Raw genomic sequence first — 19,829 nt, forward strand, 5'->3', positions numbered from 1 at the left:
CCCATTTGACTTAAATAGCCTTGAAAAAAAGATGAAAACACTTTATATTTAAAATATATTACTATTTAAATAAGTTATCCCACTGTATTCAGATAAAGGATCTGCTTTATCTGCTTTATTGGGATCTGATCCCAATAACTGATCAATAAGTAGCTGCTGTTGTCCAAGGACAGCATGGGGGGAAAGAACAGAACTAGTGGCTACCAAAACATCTGGGAAAGTTTTTTATGATAAACTTATAAAGGTGATAGAAGCAAGATTTTCCTCAAGCTAATCTTTAAAACAAACAAAGTAACGACAACAACAACAAAACCCAGAGCCCTGATCTTGTTACTTGACTAAGTGTGTATTGAGGTTCACCTGTCACAAGCACTGCAGATAAGCCGGGTAATGAAAGAACATAGTCTTCCTGCACACACCCTCTGAAGTCAGCCAGCGCTTTCTATTTCCCATAGTATCTTCTATTTCACATAGTGTCTTGTTCTTCCTCCCCATCTCCAGTCCCCCCGCAAAAGTCCCAGTGGCACTTGAGAATCTGCATAGAGATTGAAAACCTCACATGCGATCTGGACTCTAGTTTACGAATGAGCCATGTAGAGGAGGGAATATTCAGTATCACTAAAAAAAGAGTGTTTGAAAGTTGTTACTATTAACAGTTGGATTTTCATAAAGCAACTGTGAGAACTAATCCTATCAAACTGTCATTGATCTCATGGGGTTGTTGCATGGATGAAATGAGATTGTGTATGTAAAACCCATTGTAAACTGTGAAGCTGTATCCATGTGGAAAACATATTTTAGTATTGCACTAAAGCTGTTGCTCACAGAAAAGAAAGGAAATTTGATTTCATAAAAAAAAAAAAAGGAAACAAAACAAAAAAAGACAAATAGCCATAGGCATGTTGAGATTGCCCCATGCATTGTCTTCTGGGCTGCTTCAGTCTAAGTGCTTGTGCTTTGGGAGGTTTTTACCAATTTTTGTCAAGAAGAGGCTGGCTGGATGTGGTGGCTTATGCCTGTAATCCCAGCACTTTGGGAGGCCAAGGAGGGAGCCACCTTCTGGAGTTAGAGACCAGCCTAGGCAACATGTTGAGATCCTGTCTCTATAAAAATAAAATAAAAATAATTAAAATAATTTTAAAAAGAAAAGACTATAAACAGTAGAATTTAGAAGTGGAAGGGACCCCCCCCCCAAAAAAAACTCATCCATATGCTTCATTTAGTGATAAGATATTAACACCCAGAAAGATCAAGTTACTTGTCTAGCATCACAGGGCTAGCTAGACAGGCAGCTTTCATTATACTCAATAAGGTTGTGCTTTAGAAAAGAGCCACATCTTTGACTATATTAATCAGTTAAAAAAATTATCTGTTGGCTTATGCCTGTAATCCCAGCACTTTGGGAGGCCAAGATGGGCAGATTGCTTGAGCTCAGGAATTCAAGACCAGCCTGGGCAATATGACAAAATTCTGTCTCTACCAAAAATATAAAAAAATATCCAGGCATGGTGGCACACACCTGTAGTCCCAGCTACTCAAGAGGATGAGGTGTGAGGATAGCTTGAGCCTAGAAGGTGGAGGCTGCAGTGAGCTGAGATTGTGCCACTGCACTCCAGCCTGGGTGACACAGTGAGACCCTATCCCCCCAAAAAATTATCCATGCCTTCTTCAAATGTTTTGACAATTGATAATCTTAAAACTTACAAATGCAAGACTTTCCTGCCGCCATCTTCCTGTTGATGAAGTGAATCCTCAGATCTTCCTGATGAGTGGTTTTCTGTGCTTGCTTGATTTTGAATAGATGAAGGTTTATTCTGTTTTCCCATGATATAATACCACAATCTGGAAGAATTTTGTGATGTTGCTGGGCATGCTTTTATAGAGCAGTTTCATGAGACTGGAGTGAAAATCACATTATGAGTTATCATTGTTATCAGTTTTATTGGAGCTGAAACTGAGTGAAAGGATTTAGGAATAATTGGGTAATCAAAGTGAATTAAATCAAGAGGGGGAAAATATCAGTTCTGGCATCAAATGGGGACTGCAATGACTTCCACATCTGTGGTCTTTATCCATTTTAATCAAGTCTAAATTATGCTATTAAGACTTATTTTTGTGACGTTTACTTGTTCAGACATAGCCGACTTTATATTCATCTCTGAATATTTCTTGAAACATTAAAGCATTCTCACTATTTCTAGGCAAGAGTTACCTAATTTGATTAGCATCCAAATATTCAGAGTTGCAACTGTGTTTACAATCATGAGTGCAGTGTTCAATGTGGTTTCTGTGTAATAGAATCTGGATACTAAGCCTTCAGCCCACATAGATGAATTCTGCATCCCCCAACTCATTCCCATGTCTTCAGAAAACTAAGTTTAAGTATGCCTTGTTGGTATAAATTTGCTATAATAAATAGTATATCGTGCTATATGGCAGAAGTATCACTATACTAACTAGCCCAGTCTTGCTTTCTGGTTTTCTTTTGTTGTATTTCCCAAGGGGTACTGATTTTGCAGTGAAAAATCTATTTAGCCTAATAAATGGTAACAGTAATCAATTTCCCCTCCCATATCCTAAATATGTAACTGACAATACACTGAATTAAGGAATGACATAGCACTAAATTCACAAACAAGACAATTTTGGGAACCTTTGATTTCTTTGTTGAATTTTTTGTATTGTCTCTTATTAGAAAATTTGTCTTCAGCCTCTTTTTTTGCTCCAAGCTCTTTCCGCATAAATCTTAGAATCCTTGGTGTTCCCATTTGGTGGTTGGGTTTTGCTCTTGCTTAGACTCATGGGTGCCCAGGAACATCATGATGTGCTTCCCCCTGCAGAGAGCCTATGAATGGACGTGCAGTCAGGGAGGTTTCACATCATCAGGATTCCTATCCCAGAAAAGCAGATGTTCATAGCTCTGGGAATGGAATGAGACCCTTGTGGAGAGCCTATAAATGGATACATGAGGGGCACCTGTTCATATGGATAAGATAGGGATATAAACGCCCTCATCTTGCCACAGCTCTTCTAGGCCTCTTTAGGGTTAAGACATACTCCCTTCTGAGAATTTCTGGTCTAACTGGTTGTCTAGCTTCACATCCTGTTTCTGTGGATTGTTTGTAACCAGCCTTTGCTGCAACTGTTACTGCTGATTAAAATATCTTGCTAATCATAGGTTATGGAAAGACCGTGTTTCTGTTTTAAGGCTCTGTTAGAAATTACTGATGCACACACTATATTGTAAATTCCTATCTCTGTATACTGTACTTCTGCATACAGATGTTATGTTAAAGAATTACTTCATCCCCATGTGACCATCTCACCTCATAATCAGACGACCCTAAATCCCTCACAAACCTACCCCCATCCTCACTAAACTTAGTAATAAATGCTGGTGTATCCCGTGCATTGGTGGTACCGTGGGACCAGAAGGAGGTGACCCCCCTGGACCCAGCTTTCACTAACTTGTGTGTGTCTATTATTTCTCGACCTGTTGATCCACCTGGGAACAAGGAAAGAGCCCCGTTGCATTGCGGGCTGCTGGCCAGATCCCTCAATACTACTATAAGGTCACAATTTGCAGATAAAAAACTATTGAATGTCCTAGATGTAAGCTCACTCTTTGGAAGCCTCAGGTTCCCATTGTTGGTTCAATGAATGCCTCTCCGCTCCTTCCCCCAGTGCCCAGCACTGTTTGTTGATGGAGTGAATATATAAACAGATTATAATTTTTCTTTCTTCATCTCTATTTTTTAAAATTCTTTTCTCTCCTTCCCTTTTCTTTTTAAAAACCAAGAGCTGAAGTTTTCCTAAACAGAGATTGTTTAGACTGGAACAGCTGTCAAGGAACACTAAATAATGATCTTGTTATGGACATATGTGTTATCAATGATTTTGGGGGTGTTTTTGAGATAGGGTCTTGCTCTGCTGCCCAGGCTGGGGTGTAGTGGCAAAATCAGACCATAGCTCACGATAGCCTCGAACTACTGGGCTCAAGTGATCTTCCCACTTCAGCCTCCTGAGTAGCTAGGACTATGGGAGCATACCACCAGGCCCAGATAATTTTAATTTTATTTATTTACTTATTTAGAGATGTGGTCTTGTTATGTTGCCGAGGCTGATCTGAAACTCCTAGACTTAAGCAAAGCGATGAATTTTTATAAAGCAATCGCATTTCCTTATTGATGTTAGTTGTAATTTTCACAGTGTGTCTGTATCTCCTGCTGTTTCTAGTGCCTGCTGGTTCTGGGACATTCTCTTATTCTCCTGGCCCACACGGGCGTCTCCTTCATAGGCAGGTTAGTTTGGATGTGCTTTTCTTCTGCTCCATCTCTTTGACAGTTGAGGTATTCCCAGGCAGCCCTGGGGTCTGGGTTAGTCCGTCTTTCTAACATTTTCTGGAAAATGTTTGGCAGCCCCTGAGCTACCTGTCATTGGGGCAGGGGGCCCTCAGAATCTTTGAGCCTGACCTTGGCTCAGGGTGAATCTCCAGAACATGTAAAACTTCTCTAGACTTAGGCTCAGGAGGAGTCCTCCATCTATTGTTGGTGCAGACACACACCTGGAAGCAACGTCAGGATGGACATTGGTGGCAAGAGCATGGACCAGCCTGAAGTACAGTTGACTGCAAAGTGGCTGGAAATTTCTGGCATGCCAGACAGTTCTTTGTTGTCAGACCACTAACAGCCAGGAGCACTGTGTTTTGAAATATTAGTGTTAGAGACTTGGTTTATTTGTTTAATAGGTTTTGCTTAATATGATTTCCTTATTGTTGCCTCTTTCCTCGTCTTCTTTTCATTGCTGATGCCTTGGTCTAGATACAATATTAGCTCAAATAGTTGCTGGGCATTTGTCTTACTCTGGATAAGTCAGACTATCGTTGGATATGTTCATTTATGAGTTAAGGTCTGTATTAGTCCGTTCTCACACTGCTATAAAGACATATTTGAGACTGGGTAATTTATAAAGAAAAGAGGTTTAATTGTGCTCATGGTTCTGCAGGCTGTATAGGCTTCTGCTTCTGGGTAGGCCTCAGGATACTTACAATCATGGTGGAAGGCAAAGGGGAAGCAGGTGCATCTTACGTGGCTGGAGCAGCAGGAAGAGAAAGCAAAGGGGAAGGTGCCACACACTTTTAAACAACTTGTGAGAACTCTATCAGGAGACAGCACTTGGGGATGGTGCTAAACCATTAGAAACCACCCCTGTGTTCCAATCACCTCCCACCAGGCCCCACCTCCAACACTGGGGATTATAGTTCAACGTGAGATTTGGGTGGCCACATGGAGCCAAACCATATCAGGTCATTCTAAGAGCAAGGGATTTTGAGATGATGGGAAACTCAAGGTGGTGTAAGGTGAGGTGTGTGTTGGCAGTAAGGAGATGGTTAAAAGGCCCCTCATCAACAGATCCTCCAGAACCGACACGATTCATTTTAGTTTGTGTCCTTTACTAACATGCCCAGATGACTAAACTTTGTCTTTAAAAATAGGCAAGATTTTTTGAAGTTTTTCCTCTCATGGGACAGAAAGATTCCTTCCTCAGCATAAAGGGTTATTGATGCACAGAGATATTTTACCAGTTGGGTGATTTACCTGCTTTGCTGGTGATGAGAAAAAGGCAGATCTTAGTCTATGGGAAGCTAGATGAGAATTTTTAGAAGTAAGGAGGGGAAAGCCCTTAAGTGGGTCAAGAAGGGACTTCTTCAAGTTTACCACGTCCTTCTCTCTTTATTTTACTGCTGAGGGCAATACGTACTCCAGTCTCTAGAACTAACTCTATTTCATGAAACCAATATCTGACTTAGGTTGTGTTCTCCCCAAGAACACCATTCATCCCCAGGAATATGGTACAGACTATGCTGTGGTCAATAGATGTTTGAGAACTGATTGCCTGGATTCTGGGATGTTTTAAGTGACAAGTCAGGATCCCGGGCCCCATCACACTGAGACTGTGTGCTAGGAGGTGTGGGCTTTGGGGGAAGCATGAGGGTTGTATTGTATAGAATCATTAAATATTACAGCATTGCTATTTGCTCAGCCCTGTTTTAACAGATACAAAGACTCAAAAACATTTTAAACTGTTCTTTCCCTAAAGAGTTTATATAATATCATGAAGATCTGAGTCATTCACAAACTGAGATATGATAGGAAAAGGCTAAGTAGAGACAACATTGTTAGCAGCAAGAACGTTGGACTGCAAGTCAGAAGCCTCAGAGTTTAGTCCCAGCCCCATGCTTAGCTGTTAGAGTGATTTTTCAGTTAGAATAACCCAAAAGATTGCTTTTCACACCTTTCATTTTTATGATTCTTTTAAAAGACTTCTTATGTTGTTCACAGCCTCAGTGTCCTCCTCTGGGGGGGTCAAACTAGATGACCACTAAAGTGACTTTAATGGAAACCGTGTGAGACTGATAGTGCAATTCGGGATGGGGGATGGGCATGCTTTGGGGTTGGTCTTGATTCCAGTGAGCATTTGCAAGCCCATCTGTTTAAACTTTCACAGGGATGCCCTTTTTCGCTAGCCCCAGGACCCTCTCACTAAGTCAGTGCATACAAAATCAATTTTTGTGTGTATATCCTGTTTCTTCCTCCAAAGCCTCATATAGCAGTTTACAGAGAAATGGAAACCCAGCCTTAGTTCTAAATTGATTTGGCTACATTTGATACACTCTTCCTCTCTAGAATATGACTTTTCAGTTATAATAACCCAAAAGATTGCTTTTCACACCTCTTTCATTTTTATGATTATTTTTAAAGACTTCTTATGTAGCTCACAGTAAAGGTGGTGGGTTTCAGCAGGGTCAAAAGTAATCCAACCAGAAGTGTCAAGACTTTATAAAGAAACTGAGGGTTTCTTTGCATGAGAAGAGAGGGGCACTCTCAATCCCTGTTATTCACACAGTTTTTGGTTAGGAGAAAAGAAAGAGGGGATTTCAGCCTTCATTGAAAAGCAGAGTCCAAATTACAATACTGCCCCTGATTTGTTCCAGAGGTCACAAATGCTGGGCAGGGAAATGGGTGCCAGTGACGGTGATGCCAGTAATGGAGAGGGTGTGTCAGCCCCAGGGAGTACTGCAGTCCAGGAGCCTGCCCCTGGGCTGCTCTGACCCCAGGACCCAGGTGCTTTCCCCACTAGATGACTGCTTACCAGAACTCAGGGATCCAGAGAGAGAGAGCATCCTCTAGGTGAGGGACATTCAGCATATGTGTCATTCACATTTGTAAAGTACTCTAGTATTTTAGGGAAACTGTATGAGTCTGGGTTCTCCAGAGAAACAGAACCAGTAGGAGGACAGATAGATGTCTCCTTGGAGACCCAGGAGAGCCAGTAGTATAGTTCCAGCTTAAGTCCAAAGGCCTGAGACCCAGGAGAGCCAGTGATGTAAGTTCCTGTCTGAGCTCAAGTCCAAAGACAGAAGAAGATCCATGTCCTTGAAGACAGTCAGGCAGAGAGAAGAGAATTCTCCCTTACTCAGCCACTTGTTCTATTGAGGCGTTGGACAAATTGGATGAGGCCCACCCACCTTAGGGAGGATAATCTGCCTATCTCCGTCTACTAATTCAAATGTTCATCTCATCCAGAAACACCCTCACACATACATCCAGAATCATGTTTGACTAATGTCTGGGCACCCTGTGGCCCAGTCAAACTGACATATAAAATGAACCATCACAAAGGCTATCTCTTATATATATAAGTGCTCTACTCTGAATTAAATTTAGGAAGAACTGCTAAAGGATGCCACTTCTAAGGGCTGATTAAAATGGAATGTTTTCTTCTCCTCCCACTCCCCTCAAAAACAAACATATTGGAATCATTCTGTGAACTCTTTTCTCTTCTCCAAGCTGTGACTACTTAGTTCTCATGCGTGAGCAGAATATGAAGAATGGGAAGGAAATAGGTTGGGACTTTGAGAATACTGGTTCCTAGGATAAGATGATTTGAATGGGCCTGCATACAAATGATTTTCTACTCTGCTTCCCTAACACCTACACCAGCCCACTCCTTAATGGATATGTTATTTGAGGGGGCTGATCATCGTCATTATGGAAGGACACTAGCAGAACAGCTCTTCAGAAAAATGACCCAGGCTGGGAATTGATCTGCTAGGGGATAATTTGAAAAGTAGAATTTGAAGCTCTGGCAGGCCCTAGAAAATTACTATCTTGCTCAATGGAATTAGTTGACCAAGATGAAGAGTATTTTCTTGTACCATCTTATCTTCTGATGGCTCTCTTTTCACCACTTATTCTTAATTCCCTGTTCTGTGCTAATGGTTGGAGCCCATGGCCGGCAGCATTCCTGATCCTCAGTGCTGTCAGGAACAGAAACAGTCAGAGGTTAACTATGCTTACTTGAAAACAGAGGAAGTGCTTGGGAATGTTCTTTTAAAGGGAAAGGAATAAGCATAGAAAGAGTACAGAATTAAATTCATGAGGAAATTGTGCAGCTCTCACATTGTAACTTCCATGAAACTCTCATCATCTATTTATCAGTGCAGGAGTCGTTTTTCTGATGGATTCAGGGCTGGATCTTTAGTTCTCCCTTGAATTGTCTGTCCTTCTCTGAGAGACAACAGCTTTATGGCAAAGAGTGGGGGATACGACCAGCTGAGGGGTCTGTACCTAGCACTCAGCTTTCAGCATGCCTTGTTTGTTAGCAGAGGGTGACTGGTCAAAAAGTGTGTGTTGGGGAACTTAGATGTCTCAGTCAAATCCCTCACATAGACCCACCTCTGGCCCCCCATACTGGAGAGGAAGGAAGAGGCCTGAAGTGTTTGGAGCTGTGGATTGGGAGAAGTTTATAAAAAGTAATTAACGAATATAATCTACTCAGGTTGGGAGAAGAGAGAAAGGTGAAAGGGTATTAGGAGAGAGTGTGTCTGTGCTATAGGAGGGCATTTCACATCTCCCTTGTCTGTGAAATTCATAAGCTCCTGGGACTGTCAGTGCCATTGGTGTTACTGTTTGGTGGGTGGAGGTGGTTCCAGATGGGTCCAACAGGGTAGTTGGCATGAGGCCCCATCCATCCATCTATCCATCCATCCATCCATCCATCCATCCATCCATCCATCCATCCATCCATCCGTTTATCCACCCATCCAGTCCAACCCATCCATCCATCCATTCCTCCATCCATCCATCTAGCGATGCATCCATTCATCTATCTATCCATTTATCTATTCACCCATCCAGCCAGCCATTCATCTATTCATCCATCCATCCATCCACCCATTTATCCACCCGTATATCCACCCATTCATCCATCCATCCATTTATCCATCTATTCATCTACCCATTTATCCATTCACCTAGCCAACCAGCCAACCATTCATCTATTCATCTATCCATTCACCCATGTATCCACCCATTCATCCATCTGTCCATCCATCCATCCGTCTATCCATCCATCCCTGGCTTTATCCTTCATTAGCAACACTTGTAGAATGTCTGCTTTATACCACACAAACATGCCAGATGCTCAGTGTTCACAGCCCAGTGGGGGAGACCACTAAGTAGAGCAGTGATGATGGTCAGAGTGAGGAACACTGAGAGAGGTGAGCCCAGGGTGCGTTGATGAGAAGAGAGGCCTCCTATTCAGACTCTGCAGGGGAGCTTGGAAGGCTCTCTGGAAGAGACACTATTTCAGCTGTGTCCTGGATGATGAGTACATTATTGGGAAAACTTTCCCTTGGTAGAGGTTCTGGCATGACTTCCCTTCCTGCTTCAGTAGGAGACAAGTCCTTTATTCAGGGCCTGGGTCACCTTCCAGCCCACATTCAGGTGGGGACAACTTACCCCACCTGGCTCCCCCTCACTTGTCTTCATCCACAGCCTTTTATTTTACAGTGTTTTACTTCCTGCTGTGTAGAGAACACATTCAGATCTCTTTCATCTTAAAATTTTAATACAACAATAATAAAAACCCTCCCTTGACCCTAGTCCGTGAGCAGCTGCCTCCCTATGTTCTTCTCTTCACACTAAGTATCCTGAAAGAGCAGTTCGTACATACTGTGTCACCATTCCCTCTCCACATGTTGGCAGACAGGCTTCCTCCCCAGGGACAGTCCTTTCCTGTCCCTGCAGCTGCCTGGGCAGTGGTCCCAGTGTTCTCTGTCTTCAGTTAGTGGATGCTTTCAGGTCTTTACTTAGTTGACCAATGGGTCACATTGATGTGGCTGTGTCCATTTCTTCCTTCCTGAAACGGTTTTCCTTGCTTTGGGAACACTGGTTAGGTCTTTCTTCTTGATGGTCCTGGATTTTCCATGCCCTTTATATTAGTCCGTTCTCACACTGCTATAAGGACGTACCTGAGATTTGATAAATTATAAAGGAAAGAGGTTTCATTGATTCATAGTTCCACAGGACCAGGGTGGCCTCAGGAAACTCACAACCATGGCAGAAGGGAAAGCAAACACGTCCTTCTTCACATGGCGGCAGGAAGAAGAAATGCAGAGCAAGGAGGGGAAAGTCCCTTATAAAACCATCAGATCTCATGAGAACTCACTCACTATCACAAGAACAGCATGGAGGTAACCACCCCATAATTCAATTACTTCCTACCTGGTCCCTCCCATCACATGTGGAGATTATGAGAACTACAGTTCAAGATGAGATTTGGGTGGGGACACAGCCAAACTATATCGTGCTTTCTGGGTGTCCCTTATTTGTGTGTCCTCAGCTGCTCCTCCCTTCACACTATGCTAGTTCCAGGAGGGCATGCCCACCCATGCCTTGGACTGCTGCCTGGACGTGGATGCACAGCACAGGGCATGCAGAACTTCTGGCTCGTGCTCCAGCTGATGGCTAGACATCTATACCTGGCATCCTCAAGAACTCAGACTCACCACACTCCACACTGAACTCTTCCCCCTTCTCCCTGGGCCCACTCTTCATCTTGTTCTGTTAATCTGAGCACATGGCACCACTGTCTACCCTGACATTGATGCCAGAACCAGGAAGGTATCCTGGATGCCTCTCTTCTCTCTCACTCCCACTATCACTCCCCTATCCAGGAGGTCACCAGGTTTTGTGACTCTGTGTCCTTAATGTCTCTGTAATCCTCTCGGTTCCACTGTCTCTGCCTTGTTTCTGACTCACCTGGAGTACTGCAGGAGCCTTGAAATTCCGCAGTTCCCAAATGTCTGCCCTCAGACAAGTGCTAGACTGGCTGTCCAAGAGTAGCCCCACCCCACCCCATGCAGAGAGATCCAGGCTCAATTGATCAAACTGCCTTTGATAAAGCTGCCCAATGACCCTGAGGCGCAACTGGTGTCCTGGAAGCCATTTCAGATTATCTTCCCACCCTTTTCCTGGTCTGTAGCCATCAGTCCTTCACATGGGCACCAGAGAGATCATTCTAAAATGCGAATCTGATCCTAATCACTTCCCTGCTCAAAACTCTCAGTCTTGACCCCGGTGCCTCTCTCTCCCACATCAAATCCAAACACTGAGCTAACACAGAGCTTCCACAGTCTGCCTCCATCTCTTTCCCTTCCTTTATCCCCACAGCCCCACCCCTAGCAGGCACCCTGTCCCCAGCTGGCAGAACCACCTCTTTACTGACAGGTGCTGGGCAGCTTCCCACCTCCATACCTTCCAACCTGCACCCACAAGCACCCTTCCTCCCTTCTGGCTACTCTTCACAAAGATCCCACTCAATGCTTTGCAGAGGTTCCCATCCTCTGTTATGGCACACTCATTTTGCCCTTCTGTTGCCACCCATTGACTGATACATGTGCCCCACCCCAACATTATGAGAGCTGACACTGGTTCTATTTGACTAGGTGTGAGAGAGAATGACTTTCACCTATGGACAGCCAGAAACATCCAGATTACCCAGGTTTCAGGGCTCTGGATAGCTGTGCTTCTAGGCCTTCTAAACTACATAATACCATGAATTCCACTGCTGCTAATTTTTCCACCTCAATAGCATCGTGAATATATGTTTCAATATATGTACACAGCAGGCCCTCCCTTATTCTTGGCCCTAGCTATGGCCCATGACACCCATGTTTGCTTATCTGCCTTCATCCCAGCTATCTGGGCACAAAATGTCTTAGACCTCTTCCTCACCCCAACATCCAGTCAGTTGATAAGGGGAGCCTGAAACCCATGGCTCAGTACCATCATGAATATATGTTTCAATATTCATGATATTCATAAATACATGTGTCAATATTCATGATGGTACTGAGGTAGAAAACCTAGCAGCAATAAAATGGGCATGAGATTGCCCTTCCTTCCAGATGGAAGGAAATGATTGACATCCGTCATTTAGGAACCACTTGATAATCTAGAATACTTTCCCCCAAATTAAAAACATGCAGCCATCATTTAATGACTTTCAAATACCCCTCTGCGGGGCTACAACACAACTCTTGCTACCGGAGTATTCAATCCCAACAGAGCAGCAGCAGGGGGGCTGAGAAGGCTGGATGCTGTCTCCTTTGTAAAAGCATCATCAGTTTGGTAAAATATCAGACCTGATCCTACTTAATAAGTACAAGTGTCAGATGTGGATGCTGTGCCCTCCTCCTGCCTGTCTTCGAACGGCTTTTCCCTCCCCCCAATTCTTTGTCACCTCTGCACAAAGTGAGCACTGTAACAATGACTTCTGGGCATCCTGCCAGTGCCATGCCCCCTGTGCTGTGTGGCTTTCAGCACAGCAACACTGGTAGACAGTCTAGCATCATAAGCCAGGTGGGGAGGGAAGCCAGTGAATCCTACACAAGCACATAAAAGCTGGGGTGGGGGAATTCACCTGCTGCTGAGGAACTTTTGCAAGTGCAGTATGTTAGAGAAAACCAGATATCTTATGCGTTCAATATCTGGGCATCACCTGGAAACCAGGTAAACCTTGCAAGAGCCCCAATGATACTTACTGTCTCCAAGGTCTGGGTTGAGACTTCCCCATCACATCTTGACGGTGTCCAGGCTGACCTGGCACTAGCAGGCTGTGCTGAGGGTGGGGACGGATGGGCACACCAATCCCCATCTACATAGAGTTATGTATATTTGTTCTTGGTACCCATTCAGTAAGGATTTGTCTATTGATTTTGTGAGTAAGAGAATGGAGTAGAATGCCTCTGTAGGGCTCAGGAGTTTCTTGTTCTGGAGTTTGCATTCCTCCCATTGAGGACACGGTTAGAGCATTATGCACACAGCAGACTCTCCCTTATCGCTGGCCCTCACTGTGGCTCATGACATCCGTGTTTGTTTCAGGGATCTGCCTTCATCTAAGCTGTCTGGGCACAAGATCTCTTAGATCCCTCACTCAGCCCAACATCTGGTCAGTTGAAAAAGGGAGCCTGGAACCCAAGTGTCCCAAGTTTGGAGCATTTAGAGTGAGGACACATTAGGAGCATTATGCACACAGCAGACCCTCCCTTTTCCTTGGCCCTAGCCGTGGCTCATGACATCCATATTTGCTTATCTGCATTCATCCCAGCTGTCTGGGCACAAAATTTCCTGGGTCTCCTCCTCACTCCAACATCCAGTCAGTTGACAAAGGGAACCTAGAACCCAGGTGTCCCAGACACCAGCATCCTCCTTGTGTCTCCACTGCTCTCAGCCCATCACCCCTTACCCATACCCTTGCTTGCTCTCCTGCCTGAGCTTCTGGGCTCTCTCTCTTTCAATCAGTCCCTCAAGCTGCTGCCCTCCAACCTCATTTATTCATTCAGCAAATTCGTATGGAGCACTGAATAGAGAGGACACAGTGGTAGATTCTGGGGATGTCAAGATGGAGTCACAGGACTTGTTCTTGGAGGACTTACAGCCTGGGATGAGAGGCAGCTGTTCTGCAGGTAATTCAGCACAGAGCTGTGTTCACGCTACAGCAGTGGAACAAAGTAGGGATGAGGCAGGCGGAGAGTGGAATTAATAAAGGCAGCCGGGTGGAGGAGAAACTTGAATAGGTCTTGAGGAGTGAGTATTCCCCTGGCAGATAGGAGTAGGGGTAAGAGAAAGAGGAAGGGCATTCCCAGCCACCCCTACCATATACCCTGGGTTATAACTACATTCCACTTGTTGCTCCCTAAACACACCCTGCCATCTTCCAGTCCCCAACCATTCATTGTTCATGCCATTTCCACCATTAGAAAACCACCCATGCCTCCCTGCATAGAGTTCTGTCTTGAAATTTCACCCCTTCCTCAAGGCTAGGCTCAGATGCCATCTCCTTGAATCTCTCCCACCCACTTTTCCCTCCTCGACTCTCTTCAGCATTTTGTACATCTTTTATGGCACTTGTCATGTGAAATCCTTTTTGTCTGTTTCCTTCTCCCTCCTACTGTAACTTCCTTGAAAGGCTAACTTGGCCATTGAACAGAAAACTCTACTCAGTGCTTTTCTGAGCAAAGAGCTAACAGCAGAGTGGAATGTGCACTAAAACGGCCTTGGCTTTGTTGGTGGGGTAACTGGAGTGTCCAAGGCGTATAACATCATGCAGGGTCTGCCATTTATGTAGTAAGGCCCTTGGCATTGGGAGAACATATTCACAGGCACCTTTTCCTCTCTTTGTTGATGTAGGGTTCGATGACCTTCAAGTGTGTGCTGACCCCGGCGTTCCCGAGAATGGCTTCAGGACCCCCAGTGCAGGGGTTTTCTTTGAAGGCTCTGTAACGCGATTTCACTGCCAAGACGGATTCAAGCTGAAAGGCGCTACAAAGAGACTGTGTATGAAGTATTTTAATGGAACCCTAGGCTGGATCCCAAGTGATAAGTCCATCTGTGTGCAAGAAGGTAAAGTGCCTACCTCTCCATGGAAGCCGCTTACCTGGCTCAAGTTGCACGGCCACAGGGGTGCCGGGCTGTGTGACAGCTCAGTACCCTGGGCTCTTCTCTCTGATGCAGGGCTGCATCTGCATGCTGACCAGAAAGCAGGAGTGTGTAATGAGGGCTGAGATAGAGGGTTAATTTATCTCTGCATTAGAAGTAATACTCTTTTTTCCTCTATCTCAGTTACAATCTAATTTATCACCATTTTTGTCAATGCAAGAGAGCAACTCAGATAACATTAGGGGTATTTATTATTAGGCTGCCAACTCAGCACTCATTTTCATGTTACTCAATAAAATGTGCAGTAAATATACTGTGCAAAAACCGTATTTAGTCATACAGAAGATGTGCGTTGCTCAGAGGATTAAATCAATGACTACTTATCAGTTCTGTGTTAGATGTGATTCATTTAGGAAAAGAAAGAACTGTGACAAGCAGTGACAGATTGACAAGGTAGACATTTATTTCTAGCAATTATCCCTAAATGAATTGGTAGTGACAAGATATTCATTTACTTCTGGCAATTACCCCACATCTGTTGGTTGAAACAACTTTATATACTTTTTTTTGTTTTTACTTTATGTGGATACATTCAAACTTTTTAAAAATGCATGGAGTTTAATTAGAATGTCAGATTGTTGATGAAAAATCTCAGAAGACCAGCAGGGCTGAAGTTGGAATTGGCATGAATCAATAATTAATTCTGGTCCCAAATTTCCATGAAGCACAGAACTTATATTTCATTGAGTTCATTAGAAATTAGTTTCAGTTTCTTTTAACGCTGATTTTATTTTGGAGTGGAGTTTTTATAATAATATGGAAACGATTGTCATGATTTAGTGTATATTTCCTTTATGAAACTTTTTACTTTTTAAATAATTTAATAAGCTTTTTTTTTTTTTTTTTTTTGAGATAGGGTCTCCCTCTGTCATCCAAGCTAGAGTGCAGTGGCACGATCTCAGCTCACTGCAACCTCCACCGGGCTCAAGTGATCCTCCCACCTCAGTCTCCCAAGTAGTTGGGACTACAGGCATGCGCCACTATGCCCAGCTAATTTTTGTATTTTTTGTAGAGATGAGGTTTCACCATGTTGCCCAGGTTAGTCTCAAACTCCTGAGCTCATGCAATCCACCTGCCTCGCTTCCCAAAGTGCTGGGATTACAGGCATGAGCCATGGCACCCAGCCATGATAAGCATTTTATAAGTGCCTATTTTGCTCCTCCTTCTGGAAATTGTAAAGGATGGATAAGATGGTGTCTTGCCCTTAAAGTACTTGCTATCTTTGCTTTTATTTTCAAGGTATAAGAAAAAGCCATAATAAATATAATAAAGACTTAAGGTTTTTAAAAATAAGTTCATTTTTTCCTCTTTCATGCAGCCTGTGCAAGCTGTGGTTTCCCTGAGATTCTATTTAAAGTTTACTTGGTTCATATATATATAGACTTCCCTGCCAAAACCTCTGGCCTACGTTACCCAGTGCTTTAAAAACAGTCAAGCTTAGGAACATCAGACAACAGAGAAAACCAAAATAGGCTTCTTAAATATTGCCCAGAGATGAAGGCCTTCTGTTAAGCTTCTTTCCAACCCTATACATAACTAGGTACCATGTAGTCATTCCAAGGAAGGGAATGAGAAATCACCTTAGAGTAGGGGGCTTCTATTGTACTGGTCTGCATGTATCATTCTTTTTTCTTTTTTTCTCTACTTATTTAATGGAATTCATTTACAGTTCTTAACACTCAGCCCCAGATGTGCAGGGAGGGTCTTCTACATAGGCATGGCAGCAGGGAGTTAGCTTTTTTATTAGGCAACCGCAAATAAGACCACGTGTGTCCAAAGGACAGTTCAGGTCCTTGGATTCCAGTCATGATGTGCTCCAATCATTTTTGGAAGTTTGGAAGAGCAGATATTGCCTTTCTAAGTACAGTGATGTATTTATTTTTAATCTGAATGGTAATTTTGTTGGTCTTTTAAAGATCTGTATAAAGAGATTGTTTGTGTTGCCTTGATGGTAGAGAGAGTCATGATTGTTAACACTCTAGGCTTTCTTTATTCTATGTGGTTTATAGGGGGCTGGAGGGAGACCTAGAAGTCTATACCACTGATGTCATATAGCAGTGAAAAAGCTAAACTTTCAGAATGTCTTTTTACTGCTTTGTAAATAGCCATGCTCCCTGCTCAGGATTTATTCTGGGCAAATAGTAAGGGCTGCTGAATTCATTTGTTATCCTTGCCAAGTAATTCTTAGAAGGCTAATGAATTTCTGAAATGGTGTTAATAATAGTAACAATAATAATTTATCACATTGTTATAGGTCATTAAAGTTTAAAAGTGCTTTCAGATTCACTATTTCATTTAACATGCACAACAATTCTACAAATGAGTCTTACTGTTTCCTGATTAGGAAACTGAGGCTCAGAGAGGCTCACTCACTTTGTTAAGGTCACACAGTTGTTGAGTAAGCAGTCTGGCTAGAATTAATCCCAAACCAGCATTGTTTTTCCTCTACAAGGCTGAGTCTAAGCTTCTTTATGTCACAACAGCCCCACTCTAATCCATTACACAAGAGCACCTTGTTACAACAAATGACATCATCCAGGTTTGAAGTTGAAGGAACTCAGAGAAATCATATAATTCAAGCCCTCATTCCAATTTAGTTTTTATTTGACCTATAGAGAAACTGAGTCTCAGATAAGGTAAGAGCCTTCCCAGAGTTAAACGACAATTTAGGGAAAGACCTTTTGCAGCCCCCAGGCTTGTCACTGTTACCTGTACTCCTTTCATGCCATGGGTCAGTACTGTCTGAGATGCAGATTTTTTAAAAACTAAGTTCATATCCATTAAAATGCTTTATGACAGTAAAGTGCTCTACAGAAGCAAGGTGGTATTGGGCAACTGTTCTCTTGGGTGCGCACAGATCCCTCTCTTTTATTCCCACCTCATCCTGCTACATGTACAGCCATTCCCCCTTTTTCACATGGCCCCCTTCTTCCAATTCAAATTGCTTCTTCCAAGTGAACTCAATTTATAGAGGTCTGAATTTACAGAACTGAATGAATTCACTTTATGGCCCCCAAAGTCTCCAACCTGAGAGATGGCTGTGCTTCTTCAAGCTGCTTCTGCAAGACTGGAGCCTGCATGACCCCAAGCATGGTTGAAAATGTCTATGGCCCAGGGAACAGAGGAGGTGACATATATGGTGGAGAGGAGACCCTAGAATTGGCAAAGGACTGAAAATACACCTTGTGGGTGCAGGGCTGCTGATCTAGTAAGTACAGTGACTAAAGGCCAGGGTGCTGGCCACCATTTGGGCCGCTTCCTTTCTAAAACCAACTCAATTATGTCTACTTGGGGATACTTTTCCAGAGTAAATATACCCCTTTCCTACATTTCATAAGAAAAGACAGAGGTGAAGCAAGATTGCCTTTCCTGAATTCACTTTACAAGCACTTACTCAACACATACATCCTCAGGAGATAAAAAATGCTGCATCCTCACTGAAGCCCTTGCTGCAAGGAGTAGCAGTCAGACTTTGTGTGGTGATGAACTTCGGTTTGTACATCATAAATAATTAGCACGTTTAAAAAGTAAACATCTTAAAGAGACTAAAATGGAATCAATTCAGGATTCATTTATATTGTGAACAACTACTATATGAGAGAAAGGAGAGAAGAATCAACCTATGTCTTGCCAAAATCCGTTGTCATCATTGATGAAAGTATTTCCTTACTGAACCATCTTTTGGGCTACAGAGTTCATCTCAGCCCTTATGGCATTGGCTATACTGGCTAGATAGGAGTTTTTGGTTTTGTTTCTTAAATAGAGAACCAAGTAACTGATTGCACTCAGCTCCTGGTTCGGGTGAGAGTCTTATGTAGGCTCTGAGATTATGTTGTACAGCACCCAAATTCCTCCTCCCTTAGGATTCAGTTCCTGGGAAGGGTGGTGTATTAGTCCATTTTCACACTGCTATAAAGATACTACCTGAGACTGGGTAATTTATCAAGAAAAGAGGTTTAATTGACTCACAGTTCTTCATGGCTGGGGAGGCCTCAGGAAACTTACACTCATGGCAGAAGGCAAAGGGGAAGCAAAGTACGTCTTACATGGTGGCAGGAGAGAGAGAGCACACAGGGAAAACCCCCACTTTTAAAACCATCAGATCTCATGAACACTCCCTCACTACTACGAGAACAGCATGGGGGAAACCACTCCCTTGATCCCATCACCTCCCACCAGGTCCCTCCCTCAACACATGGGGATTACAATTCTATATGAAATTTGGGTGAGTACACAGAGCCAAACCACATCAGGCAGTTATGACGTTTTTAAAATCAAATCCCTCTAGCAGGGCTTCAGCACCTGGGTAGATTCAGGGTGTTCCTTGAACACCTTTGGGTATAGACAATATGTTCCTTGTGCAGAAAGACAACTCTCTTTTCTTCTTTGAGTTTCCTCTTTGCAGGGGGAGTGTGCTTTTGGAGACTAAACTGGAGCCTGCTGCAGACTTAAATTTTTATGAAATGAGATTTTAATGTTGAAGGACTTTTTAATAGAGCTTTTCTCTGTAAGGTGGAAGAAGACCCTTTCTCTTTTTATCTAACCATTCTCCTTGAGCAGCTTTGAGAATAGTCACTGGTTGCATTGGTCACTTGGTTTTAAGTAAACTTCAGATAAATCCATATTAAGCGAATAAAGTATTTTCATGAAGCTGGAGTCCCATAGGTCTGTCAGACAGCTTGTTTAAGTGAGAGTCTTAAACAAATAGGTTCCCAGAATACCTTAAAACCGCTGCAGGGCTCTTCTTAATCCCAGCATAAGGTCCTTAAGAGAACTTATGGGGCCTCCACAGAGCAGCAGTTGCTTTTAAAATGAACTGCCTAAGCAGAAGACTTTCTCAGGAAATTCCTCCTCTGTAGTTGGCCAGTCAATTCCTTTGAGTAGGAGAGGAGCAGGGGGGTCAAATAGAAGGATTGTTGAAACTGCACATTTAATGTACCTTCAAAAGCTACCTCTGGGCTGGGTACAGTGGCTCATGCCTGT

The 19,829-nt window shown here is 43.2% G+C and overlaps 1 protein-coding gene across 5 annotated transcripts in view; it reads left to right on the forward strand.

The window, feature by feature from the left end:
- The window catches only part of SUSD4 (sushi domain containing 4), a 147,805-nt gene that overhangs the window by 58,708 nt on the left and 69,268 nt on the right, over nt 1-19,829 (forward strand). For all 5 annotated transcript variants that reach the window (XM_009186770.4, XM_003893071.5, XM_017949226.2 and 2 more), the window contains one exon: nt 14,538-14,750. In XM_009186770.4, coding sequence (XP_009185034.3) covers nt 14,538-14,750 — 213 coding nt within the window. The remainder of the gene's footprint in view (nt 1-14,537; nt 14,751-19,829) is intronic.

The sequence above is a fragment of the Papio anubis genome, chromosome 1 (genome assembly GCF_008728515.1).
Source record: "Papio anubis isolate 15944 chromosome 1, Panubis1.0, whole genome shotgun sequence".
Classification (NCBI taxonomy): domain Eukaryota; kingdom Metazoa; phylum Chordata; class Mammalia; order Primates; family Cercopithecidae; genus Papio; species Papio anubis.